This window comes from Adiantum capillus-veneris, chromosome 21 (genome assembly GCF_014529385.1).
Source record: "Adiantum capillus-veneris isolate H3 chromosome 21, ASM1452938v2, whole genome shotgun sequence".
NCBI lineage: Eukaryota > Viridiplantae > Streptophyta > Polypodiopsida > Polypodiales > Pteridaceae > Adiantum > Adiantum capillus-veneris.
This window is the reverse complement of record NC_140951.1, coordinates 70,406,735-70,419,379: the sequence shown is the minus strand read 5'-3', so window position 1 is coordinate 70,419,379 and position 12,645 is coordinate 70,406,735. Positions and strand designations below refer to the sequence as shown.

Sequence of the window (12,645 nt, the reverse complement as noted above, 5' to 3'; positions counted from 1 at the left end):
ATAATGGTCATATGGAAGGTTTAAGTGCTTTGCTAAGCGTGGTATGGAAACGAAACTAGCAGAAGAAAATAAACATAAAGGCAAATCATCTAACAAACCTAAAGAGAAGACTAAAGATGAAAGTTCGGCAAAGGCTCTAGAAGAGTGCACCACGCCCAATTATAAGTGAAGGCTGATGCGAAAAAATGCAGTAAAAAAATGGTTTACAGTGATGAAAACTCTCGTAAAAGCCGACATGCAACCTTCGTGCTCTGATACCATGTAAGATGCTGAAGGAAAACCATAGGTAGGACACGCACGAAACAAAGGGGAGAGAGAGAGAGAGAGAGAGCAATGTGGTGAAGGCTATGTAGCCCACAATGTACAAGTACTCTAATCGCATATGGTACAATAAGGGAGGTAGGTGCCCCTTACATATGAACGGGATAGCCTAGAATTGAGTACACAAGGAGGGGATACTCAATTTTGATGGCAAATAAAAGCAAGCAAGGATTTCTCAATAATTAATGTAGGATTAGGGTGGATTAGTAAGAATAGCATTCATGGGATGTGTGTGTGTGTGCGTGCGTGCACGCACGCAAATATAGATAAAGGCTCATTGTAGATTCAAAACAATTATGCATTAGAAAGAGAGATTGCAAGCCTCTTATATAAGCACTCACAGAGGGTGATGTCATGGGTGCATCATGGGGTTAAACCTCACCGCATACATATTCATAAAGTAATCACATGCTTTATGTCGCATGGGCATCCTAATAGACAAGAGAAGGCACACGCGAAGAAGCATAGAAACATGGGCAACAACCCACATATCCTAACTATCCTCCCCTTGGGATTTGGATTAGACTAATGACAAATTGACTAGACATGCTCCAATCCAAGACCAAATAAAGTAACATCACCAATCCAACAAACCATCCCCAATCCGGAACAAAAAAACCCCACTCCTCGAACAATGTATACAAGAGCAAGACCAAGCTATCCCCAACATGAATCGGCTACAAGAGGTAAAGGAAAAAAGAAAAGCCGAAAAATGCCATCACTGGTCGACCACAAGAGTCACAAGAGACATAATTATTGCACTGCCAACTTCTACTTCTTTTTGACTTCGTGCTCTATACCTTTGATCGAGAATCCTTCTCTTTGGTTTTCATTTTTTATCTTCTTTGACTCCAACAGCTCCATCCAAAAATCGCTTTATGATCTCTTCTTCTTTGTGTTAGATGTTTTGCATACGTATCATTGTGCTTTTGTGCATGACTATCCCCTGTATACATTGATGGCAAGAATATGTGCGCGCCAGAGCTCCATAGCACACGTGTCATACATTGCAACAAAGTGATGCTCAATGCTTTGTGGCTTTGATGTTGCGCGCCAGAGCTCCATAGCACACGTGTCATACATTGCAACAAAGTGATGCTCAATGCTTTGTGGCTTTGAGGTGAAGCCATTCCTTGAAGAAGCTTAATTTGAATGTGTGAATAATCAGTCTTTCAGTAAAAAAGTTCCGAGGGCTTTGAGATAATGATTATGCCTAGGCTGGAGTATGAAATCCCCAATAGGCGTATGAAAAATCTAAGTATCCACATCCCCTTCCACAAGACTCATTGCATGTACAACGCAGTTCACACGCAAAAAGACAATACCTGCTTTGTAAATGATCAAACATATATTCAATCCTAATCATTAGTCATGATACAGGACAAGCTGATACAAACCATGACTGCGAACCCTTGTTCGGATAATGCAATCCAATAACATGTGAAGGCTCACACGCTACACCTTATCATAAAAATTCTCTCTCTATTTTCCATCCATATGCTAGCAGATGTGATAGCTTTCAAAGCAAAGAACACTCTTATTCATGTACTATCAAAGAGTTTTCTATCTTTGCCGCCTTTAATAACCTCATCCATGCCATAACTTGTTCCAATAACCCTGTAAAACATTTGAACTATAGGGGCACCATGCTCTTTCACCTGATACATAGCTGCGAGAGTCCGGAGTCAACCGCTTCCATCCATGCAATCAAATCATCTTCAATCAAAGACACTGCACTCTCATTGCCACTTTGACTGGAACTAGCTGCACCTGCACCATCAAAGCTCACCTTCGCTCTACAATAGGGACACTTTGCATGGTTTTCCAGCCATGGAGTCAGACAGTTCGGGTGGAATCTGTGCTTGCAAGGGAGGCAAATGAGTTGTTGTCCCATGACAAAGTGCTCTAAGCACACAGAACAATCCTCCTGGTCTGAAGATATGCTTCCAACTCCCCTGTCCTCTCGTGACACTTGTGGCACATACGCTACCCTTGGCAGCCGTCTAATTAATGCTTTGCTTAGACCCTGCTCTGGCGCCGATTGCACATCTGAATGTACTGCCTCATCCAAACCCACTGCTGCTAACCACTCTTCGATACCGAGCTCTAGTAGCTCATCGTCGCTCCAAGGGTCTTCCTCATCCTCGAAAAGGAGGCTAAACTCTTCCAGAAGATTTGCCCTAAAACCAGGCCTGAAAACAGAAAATTCAGTCTTTTCTATCTAGGCTAAAAGAAAACAAAGATAAAGTTGCTTCAAAAGTTAAAGGCATACAATAGACCCATACCAACCTATGGCTTTGCATTGCTGAAGACCAAAGCCTCTCATCCAGTCGATCTCTACCTTCAGTGGCAGCCTCTCGAGGCATTATTGCACCTTGCAAACCACTTCTATTATGAACAAGTCCTTGATGATCATTGGAGTTCGGATCAGCCTGGCTTGAAGACTCACTAGATGATAAAAGCAAGCCTTCCTCCTGCAATAAAACACAAAAAAGAGACACCTTTTCAGATTCAAACCAATAAAAAGGGCAAAGACAGCCATTGCAATTGCCTAACAACTTGAAGAAAATTCCATCTCCAAATGCCCTGCTGTCCGAAAACGTCATCTTGGCATAGACAGGTCGAGAAAAGAAATCAAATGAAGTAACCACCATTGTCGGGTACAAAAGTACAACATGTATAGTTTCAGTACTGACACATATGTTGAGTCGAGTACAAAAACCGATAATACAAATTTCTTTTAACAATCAAAATGCAATTGCTTATTTCGAACGAATGATAGACAAGAGCTTCAAAACAAGCCATAAATAGTTTACAGCTGGTCAAACATGCAATGTCCAACCCTAGTGGTCTTTAAAGAACAAGCTATGAACTTTTGGTACTATTCGGTACCAACGCGTGTCATAGAGTAATAATTGATGTTGTACAAAATAAGAAAGAAGGCAAGAATGGACAAACCAAACAAAGAACATTCCCCGCCCTGCTGCACATTGAAATGCTACACTCCAGTGTAGGGAGGAGGAAATAGTCTAGAGCTCAGCTGAACATAATTTAAAAGAACTCCCAGCTTAGACAGGAAGGGAGACCCATAAGTAGCTTACCTCAAATAATAGTTAACTCATATAAGAGAAGTTTAAGTGGCACTTTTTCATCAAGTGCATGTCTTTTACGTAAAGGCCATGGCTGGAATACATTTCAGATTACTGCTGTTTCAAGCGTATTTGACATGTTTTAGACGTTTCACGCTCCCCAGATTTGAAGTGTTTCATGCCTTCCCAGGTTCCAAAAAGAAAAAATCCTTGAAATTTATGTGCATGTCACACTTGAAAAATCTGAATATTAAAACCTAAAGTTTGAAAGTCTAAACCGTCATAGTTTCATTACCCATCCCCAAAAAGGCCTCTAGTGAAGAAAACATGTTTCATTTAGAAACATTTCGCCATTATCCTCCACTTCTATGTGCGACTTGATCAGTGCAACCTCCACTTTGGCCATCATCACTTGCTTCTGGTTCGTCATTTTTGGCTTGGCACTCATTTTGGTTCCCCAGATTTCTCAAGACTCTTCTCAAAATCTGTTGTTGACAAGGGGTGTTCGAGCTTTATGTTCACCTTCCATATGCTCACTCCTGGTTATAGGCTTTCAAGTGTGCACACAGGCCCTTGGTTGTAGGTTGGCCACCCTTCCGCCCTCCTAGTAGGGATTATAGGTACATCTAGGGTTTGCACCGGGCATTTTGCCCATTTTCTTATTTGTGCTGGGTATTTTTAGAGGTTTCACCCGACCCTGCACTGGCACACTTTGCCAGTGTCACTAGGAATCCTATATAATCCTTGCCCCTCTCTCTCTCTCTCTCTCTCTCTCTCTCTCTCTCTCTCTCTCTCTCTCTCTCTTTTGGAAAAGTCAGGGCTGTATATTACTGAGTACAAAATAATCCCAGCGGATGCCAAAATAGCCTATCACGTGGGGTGTACAAGCTGAATGAAAGGAGGAGAGCCACTATAGTGACTACTCGACTAGAACAATCTCATGGTGGTCGGTGTGAGGAGTGGAGGAGAAACCAGTGAGGAGGGGCATAATGCCAAGTAATCTGACCACCTCTCAGTGTGAAGAAGAGTGGGGATCGTGCCCAACGCCAAAGGAAGGCTAATCGACGAGCCTCGGCTGCTCTAGATGTACCGGAGAACGAATCCCACTACCAAATCAGGGTGTGAATGGTGTCCAGCCAAATGGCAGTGAGGATATCTTGAAGGAGCTGTGGAGCCGCACTGAGAATGTGAAGACAACGAGCTCTCCAAATATTCCATAGTGTAATACTAGTGATGACTGAGAAAACTGCATCACGTGTCTGCGTATCTCCCTGCCAAGCAATCTGTGGTAGCATAGCCAAAGTCCCTCATCGATAACCAATCGAGGTAAGCATGAAGGCTGGATCTGTGGCTGAGCCCTCGTAGAAAAGATGCGGGCCGGGCATCGACATCAACCATGAGACAGATCCCCAAGTAAGAAATCCATGCTGAACACCTGATCTGCTGAGTAGAGAGCAAACTGCAAGCCACACTACATGGGAAGTTGAGCATGACCAAAGACAGTGGGCACGTGTCTCAAGTTGGCGCAAAGGGCAGCGAGTACATAACGGATCATGACCCATAGTAGCTAGCCAAGCTCCAACTGGTAGTCCCGCATGAGCAATCATCCACATGAAAAAGGAAATACGACGAGCAACATGTAAACCCCAGATCGCGAACCAAAACTGCTGCAGATAGGCATGAGAGAGACCTGAATGTAACCAGAAACACATACGAGTGGGCTGCTGTGGTTGCTGTCTCATCAATGCTAATCTTCCAATCTTGACAGTGTACTCAAAGAAGGATACAGGTGCACCTGTGGGATCTGAGTGAGGCCAATGCCACTCTCCTGGGTCCCAATAAAGCTGCGATAGGGCACGGCCCTCCCACACCCAAAGCCTCCAAAGTGCAGCATCAGCGGAAGCAAAACAGGGGTCAACACAACGACGCTTCCCACGTGAGCCAACTACTCGTATGGCCTCCCATCGGGCGCCGGAGGAGATAAGTAGTGGAGAAGTGGCAACATATGTCAATCTAGCATGAATCCCCTGAGAGTTGGCAGTATCAACTGTGAATAGCATGGTGTCCAAATGAACTAATAAGAGAGTGCTCTGGTCAAAGAGGCCTTCCCAGCCACAATGAGGGGGCATCTGAACCGTGCCGCGCATGACTGCATCCCACTGTGAAGGAACGGCAGAATCGATCTCAAGCAGTCTTTCTGGCACCCCGCGACCAATGTCATAATGTTCTGCCGCAAAATCTGCATCCAGCATACGTGTCTCATAAAACAACTGCATAGAGGCAGTAGGGCCAGAGTCCCAAGCACCCCAATCAATGTGAGTCCTCTCTCCAAGCTGACGAGGTGGATTAACCGAAGAATCAAGAACTGTAGCATTCCAAATGAGAGGCTGGCGCTCAATCTCCTCACGACATGAGGGAGGTGAGCGTACGATAGTCCGTCTCATGGAAACCCAAATCTGAAGGAGCGATCGGAGAAAGGGTGAGAGGGTGGAAGTGGACAAGGGAGCATCCGTAAAGAGAAAACGATACCCTGAATGCCAAGTATGACCGTCTCTAGTGCCGAGTCGTGGAGTCACTGTGCAAAGAGCAGCCTGAAGAAGCATCTTCCAAGGTTCTTGGCCGGGAAAAAGACCCCAAACAATAAGCTTGGTAAGAAGTGCGCGGCTCTGTAACTCTGGATCAATGATGCCAAGGCCTCCCTCTGACCTAGGACGAATGATCGTGGACCAGCGAACTCTAGCACGAGTATCAATAGTCCCATCTGTGCCACTCCATAAAAAGTTCCTTACTAGTCGGCGGAGCTGAGCTATCACACCAGAATGTAACATCCAACAAGAAGCTGTATACCATACTGTAGTAAGAATGACTTGGTTGGCAACCAATGCACGGCCAGCCAACGACAGATGACGTGAAGACCAATGGCATAGCTTCTTACGAATAGACTGTAGTACGGGTGCAAACTGCTGCTGTGAGGAAACATCAAATCCAACCTGGAAGCCCAGGTATCTGCATGTCTGACCCGGCTGTAGCCATGTGAAATCATTAGCTATCCCCCAAGTAGGTATGTCATCACTGCCAACCAATAACCCAAAGGATTTATGCCAGTTAATGCGTGCACCACTGGCAATGCAAAAAACCTGTAGGGCCTCCCGCATTGCATCAAGAGCGGGTAGCAAATAGCGCAACATGAGCATAGTGTCATCAGCAAACTCTTGATCGATAAGGTCTGGAGCTATAGGTACTGGCATGGTCAATCCCCGAAATGCATGACTCTGAGCACGAAGAAAGTCAGACATAGTCTCTCCCACAAACAGATACAGATATGCTGCTAAAGGACATCCCTGACGGACAGATCGAGAAAGCTCAAAACTGCGACTGACACGGCCACCAATAGTAATAGCGCTGCTGGCAGTTCTGAAGAGAGCGGAAATACCTAAAATCCATCTCAAAGGGAAACCCATCCTGGCTAAAGATCCTTCGAGAAAGTCCCAGTCGACACGATCGTATGCTTTCTCGAAGTCTAGGATGAAAAAAGCGAGAGGTTCAAAAGATGATCTTGCCCACTCTACTGCCTCATAAAAAGTGAAGATATTATCCAGGATGCATCGATCCATAACGAAGCCTATCTGAGAAGTATGAATAATATCTGGTAAGAACGGCCGCAAGCGATGGCTGATCAGTAACGCTAATATCTTATAGACCGAAGGGAGTAGGGTAATAGGTCTCCACTGTCGGAGCTAAGTGGTGTCACCCCCCTTCGGAATAAGAGATATGAGACCTGAACAAAGAGCCGGATGCATATATCCTAATGCAAAAAGGTCCTGACAACCGCGCAGCAGTGGTATATGCAATACATCCCAATATGTCAAAAAGAAGGCTCTAGTGAGACCATCCTCGCCTGGATAGGAGGATGGATCAAGACTCTCTATAGCAGCATGGAGCTCTGTAAGTGTGAAAGGCGCCAACAAGATCTCTGCCATAGTGTCTGTACAACGATGTCGAGTGTGCTGCCAGATTTGCTCACGGGCAAGTAAAACCTCAGGAGTGCATACATCAGCAGTGAACACTGTCTCAAAATAATCTGCAGACATATCAAGAATAACATCAGGATGCATATGTAGTGTCCCCTGAGCATCGCACAAAGTCCGCAGAGTGGTGCCAGGAGGGCGTTCTTTATGCGCCGCGAAGAAGTCTTTATTCATTCGATCAGCTTTAGCTATCCAATGAGACACTGAAGCATGATGCGTGAACTCAGACCTAGCCTCCTGTACGCGACGAATCTCTTCTGTGAGCTCTGTCTGTCTAGCAGCGAGATAAGCATCCTGAGGCCACTCCTCAAGCAAGCGCTGAGTGGAGCCCAGAGGGCTGTGAAGATCAGACTCGCGTACTTTCAACTGACGATGAATGATAGCAGTCTGATCACGGCAGTAAATACTAGACTGAGAAATGCAATGAGCAAGAAACTCTCTAGGGGGTCCACAATAAGAAGCATCCGTGGACCACAAGTCATGAATCTGCTGTTGCAATACTTGAGTGGTGAGAACACTGTCAGGGATGCGGCAGCCTCGTCTCTGAGCAGAGGATCTAGTGAAGGAGATAAATAATGATGTGGGAAAATGATCTGAGAGGTTGGTTCCTCTCCATATAGTAGTAAATCCGCCTAGAGCTGCTGCCCAAGGGCCAATGTAAAAACGGTCAAGTCGCTCTAATAATCTCCCCTGCTATCACCGAAACCCCCAAGAGTAATGAAGAGTAGCAGGGTGATGACCAAAAGAGGGTATGTGCCAGGCGTCAACACCTTGAATAGCTAGGAGAAATCGATCCCAAGCTGGCTGCTCATCAAGAGAAATGGATGATAGAACGGGAGGTGTGGTGGCTCGCCAATCAGAGTCGCTCTCAACGTTGTTGAAGTCACCTCCAACAACCCAAGAGTCTACAGCAGGTAGAGCAACAGCCAAGGAGGACCAAAAAGTAGCCTCTCCCGAGGGGTAGTGGGTGCGTAGACTAACATAAAACCAATGATAGATTCCCGAATCCGAATAGAAACATAAACTGCTCTGCCAGCGACTAGTGTGCCATGCTGCTGAACTGAGGCCAAGTAACGTGGCACCACTGAGATGCATACACCACAACTCTGACCATGAAGGCACAAAGCAGGCTCCCAAAAAGTGCGGGCGCCCGATGGCATGAGATTGCCAAAAGGAGTGGCAATCTTATGCTCTTGTACTAGTAGTATATCCACAGTGCTCACTACATGAGTTTGTAAATCTCTGCGAAGTAAAAGCTTACGGGAACCTTTTACCCGAGAAAGTCTGTAAACCATTAGCATTCCAAGAAAGTACATGTAAATCCATAGACTGCATGAAAGAGTAGGTATAGTATCTAACTAACTGCGCATCTTCTTGGAGGCAGCTGGACCATCCAAGGGGTGAGCTTCAGGCGGTAGGAAAGCAACCCGCAAGCCCTCTCTAAAATATGGTGTCTCATTGCACCAACTACGAACCTCAGCTTGTTTACATTGCATTACCGATGCTGCAGCCTTGACACCCCAAATGCGCATAGACATAGGAAGCACCACATCTGAGGATACATGAATGACCATAGGCAGTGAATAGCAAGCATAAACATCACTCCACTCCATAGCACCAATACATGAAGGATAGTGAGGAGACAAAACATCGGGGGCAGAAGTAGACAACCATAAATGTAGCTGAGCCATAGTCTGGGCGTGCACAAAATGGAGAACCTGATCCTCAGACCATTCCTGAGCAGCGTGGAATGGAAGGAAAAAGGAATACGTAGGCTGAGAGCCACTGCCAATCAAAGAAGGAACACAACCTGTCTTGTGATGCATAAGGTAGAGTTGTACCCGCAATGGTCCGTCTGAGTCACCGCACATCTCAGCCCGATGAGTGCCCCAGGAAAGAGGGCAAGAGCTGAGAAAACTGCGTGGGACGTAAGTATGAGCTGCTGAGGGAGGGGGGGGACCAGAAGGTGGAGGGGGGAGAGCAAGGATAGGAGGAAGAGGAGGAGGAGGGAGAGGTAGTAGCGGTGAATGATCCATCTGCATGGGAATAGGAGCCTCGGGAAGAGGGGAAGGAGCGAGTGGAGGAACAGCAGGTGAAAGAGGAGCTGGTAGCAGAGGTAAGTGATTCTGTGCTGAAGAAGAAGATTGGTGAGGAGAAGCAGGGAGAAAGGGGGTGGTGGAAACTTGAGAGGGAGCAGGAGAGGTAACACTAGGGGCTACATGCATTGGAGGTTGCGGACGAGGACAGAAGGAATGGTTACGACCCACTGTCTGCCATGCTGCCTCAGTAGGAGCTAAAGCAGAGGGAGGAACATGGAGGGTCGAAGCTCTAGGAGCACCTGCTGCAGGCTGAGGAGGTGCTCGAGTAGTAGTAGGAGGAGCCACTTGTTGGCGCTGACCACGTGGCTGAGCATGAGTGCCACGCTCCGGCTACTGTTGTCGCCGATGGCGTGGCAGTGTGGGGCATTCTCGCGCCAAGTGTCCCATCTCATGACAGCGTAATCAATGCCCTGGACGGCCAGTGACTACCATTCGGCAAGAGTAGTCTCGATCGCGCACAGCCACAGTAACTGATTCTGGTAATGAAGTATCCCCAAACACCAAGACCTGAATGCGAGGTGGACCAGATGAGAAGATGCAGGATCCTGGAATTACTATGCCAAAGTGAGCAACAATCATCTGAAGGAGATGCTCATCAATAAAATGAAGAGGCATATCCGGGAAGGAGAGGGTCAGAGGGAATCTGGGAATAAGGTGTCGACTGTCAAACTCCTCACTAGTAAACTCGGGATACCACCTCGTCAAGTATATCATCCTGCGATCAGAGAGTATCGGAGAGCGAGCCAGGAGAGCTGAGGCAGTGGCGGGATCTGAAAGACGTACCATGAATATGCCTCTGCCAAGGAATGTAAGCTCCGAGATCCGTCCCTGAGTAGTGCCCAATGCAGTCTAACACCAATCGCGTATAGAAGATCGAGGTGGAGACTGTCCAATCATTCGGCCAACCAAGGCATGCTGTACCAAGTGTTGTACTTTGGAGTCAATGCGTGTCAATAGGTCGCCAGTACAATCCACACGACAGGCAAGTGGTGATGGAGCGCCGTGTGTAGCACTCGAGACCGGCAAAGCCGCCATGAAGAATGGGCGAAACTGGCAAACGGGAAAAGCACGACCCGAATTGAAGGTTGGACACTTTCTCTCTCTCTCTCTTTCTCTCTTTCGCTTGCAGGCGATTGAAAGAGGCGCGCGGTTAGGGTTTGGGACAGTTAGGGTTTTCGGATTTTTAGGGTTTCGTGGAATTAGGGTTTCGTAAAAGCCGACTATTAGGGTTGCAGGGAATTAGGGTTACGCAGGCAGCAGAGCACGCGCAGGCAGCAAGGGCGTGCAGGCAGCAGGTTGAGCGCGCGACAGGCAGCAAAGCAGGGCGCGCAGCAGGGCAGTCCGGGCGCGTGCGGCAGGCAGAGTGCAGGGCGTGCAGGCTGCAGAGTGCAGGGCACATTCGACAGGCTCTCTCTCTCTCTCTCTCTCTCTCTCTCTCTCTCTCTCTCTCTCTCTCTCTCTCTCTTCGCATTACATAAAATCGACCATCGGTCCATATACAAGAAATATGGGAAAAACCCTAACGGATGTACAATGAAATCATGGGGAAAAATCCCATAACAAACCACAAGAAACATCTAGGGATGAAGATACTTCAACCAGGTGGTGAAGTATAGCTATCTCGATAGTGATCAAGCCAACAAAAATATGCCCAAAGCTTTGTCCACCTCGGGTGGTGTAGAGAAAACCACCAAGTCGAGTGTTGTTTATCTGACTGATATAAAGCATCCGCTATAAAAACCTCCTGTAGTAGCTCACAAAAGCCAACAGACAGTGAAACCCCTAGGCCGTGACTCCAAAATCATCCACAAGCATTCTAACATTTCCTGATAATGAACTCCAACAAAGGATGCAGAAGCGGGGGTGCTGCTACAAGATACGGGAAAGGAGGCGGGAAGCAGCACAGCAGGGCTGTTGCAGGCAGCGGCGGCTCTGCTACTCGAAGCAGTAGCTATGCACGCGACAGGAGAGGCTAGCTTCACCAGAAGCAGCGGGCGGCAGCAGAGATGACGCGATTGCACCCAGGAATAGCAGTGACTGAAGCGCAATAAGGGTTAGGGTTTGAGGCTAGGGTTTGGTGGCTGCGCAGCTAGGATTTTTGACCTTGCTTACTCGCGCCAGGGTTTCGACATATGTGTGTGTGTGTGTGTGTGTGTGCGCGCGCACGTGTGCGTGTGGGTGTGGGTGTGCGTGTGCGTGCGTGTGTGTGTGCGTGCGTGCGTGTTAACTGGTCTCAAAAGAAGGGCAAGGTTAATGTGTGGGGGGCCCTTTTTTTTAAAAAAAACAAGATATAATATCACATTGTGTGTGTGTGCGCGCGTGCGTGCGCCCGTGCGTGTGCATTTGTGCGCGCGCGCGAGCGCTGGCAATCACAAAAAAGTAGTTGCATACTATGTACAAACTTCAAAGAGACCTCTTCAGCTACTCAAAGACCCATCACCTAGAGGATGTACAAGACAAGGAGTACAATGTGAGGGCTGTGTATACATTGTATGAAGAATGCAAAATGAGCCACTGTGGATGTGTGTAATGCCATGTAATGTGTCCATGGTCAAGACTGAAAAAAACTAAGGATCTTGCCCATGTTCAAAGAAAGAGTATCAACACCACTCAGATGCCCTGAAGGAGCCCGCTGAAGTATCCCATTGGCTGCGAAGAGTATGTAGCAGCTCGATGCAAATAGCTATCCGAGTGGTGGATGCAGGGGAATACTGTGAGCCCGGAATGAGCACAACGAGTCTTCCACACTGTCCAGAGAATGATGCTACAGATCGCACTAAAAACTCCACCCCTCTAGGAGAGGTCCAATTGATGACCTATATCTAGAATCATCTGTAGAATGCCTGATCTATATCCCAATGAAGTAAGCATGAAGACCGGATCTATCACAGAGCCCTGAAAAAGGTAGGTGACCCTAGAAATTGCCAAAGCCATGCAAATGCCCCCCACGTCACAAAACCATCACAAATGCCCACTCAGATCAGCGACAACAAACAGCCCTCCACACTCGCTGAGCATACGGACAAACCCAGAAATAGTGCCTCAAGGACTCACGCTGCAAAGTGCATCTCTGAAGAGTCAGATCATGACCGATAATCTTAACCTAAG

The 12,645-nt window shown here is 47.1% G+C and overlaps 1 protein-coding gene across 2 annotated transcripts in view; it reads right to left on the bottom strand.

Annotated features, from left to right (window-relative positions):
• Nucleotides 1-1,650: 1,650 nt before the first annotated feature.
• Nucleotides 1,651-12,645, bottom strand: part of LOC147431136 (uncharacterized) — a 42,764-nt gene continuing 31,769 nt past the window's right edge. For both annotated transcript variants that reach the window (XM_086493778.1, XM_086493779.1), the window contains exons 3-4: nucleotides 2,611-2,795; nucleotides 1,651-2,513 (exon numbers count right to left, since the gene is read on the bottom strand). In XM_086493778.1, the coding sequence (XP_086349904.1) occupies nucleotides 1,976-2,513; nucleotides 2,611-2,795 (723 nt within the window). In that variant the 3' untranslated portion in view covers nucleotides 1,651-1,975. The remainder of the gene's footprint in view (nucleotides 2,514-2,610; nucleotides 2,796-12,645) is intronic.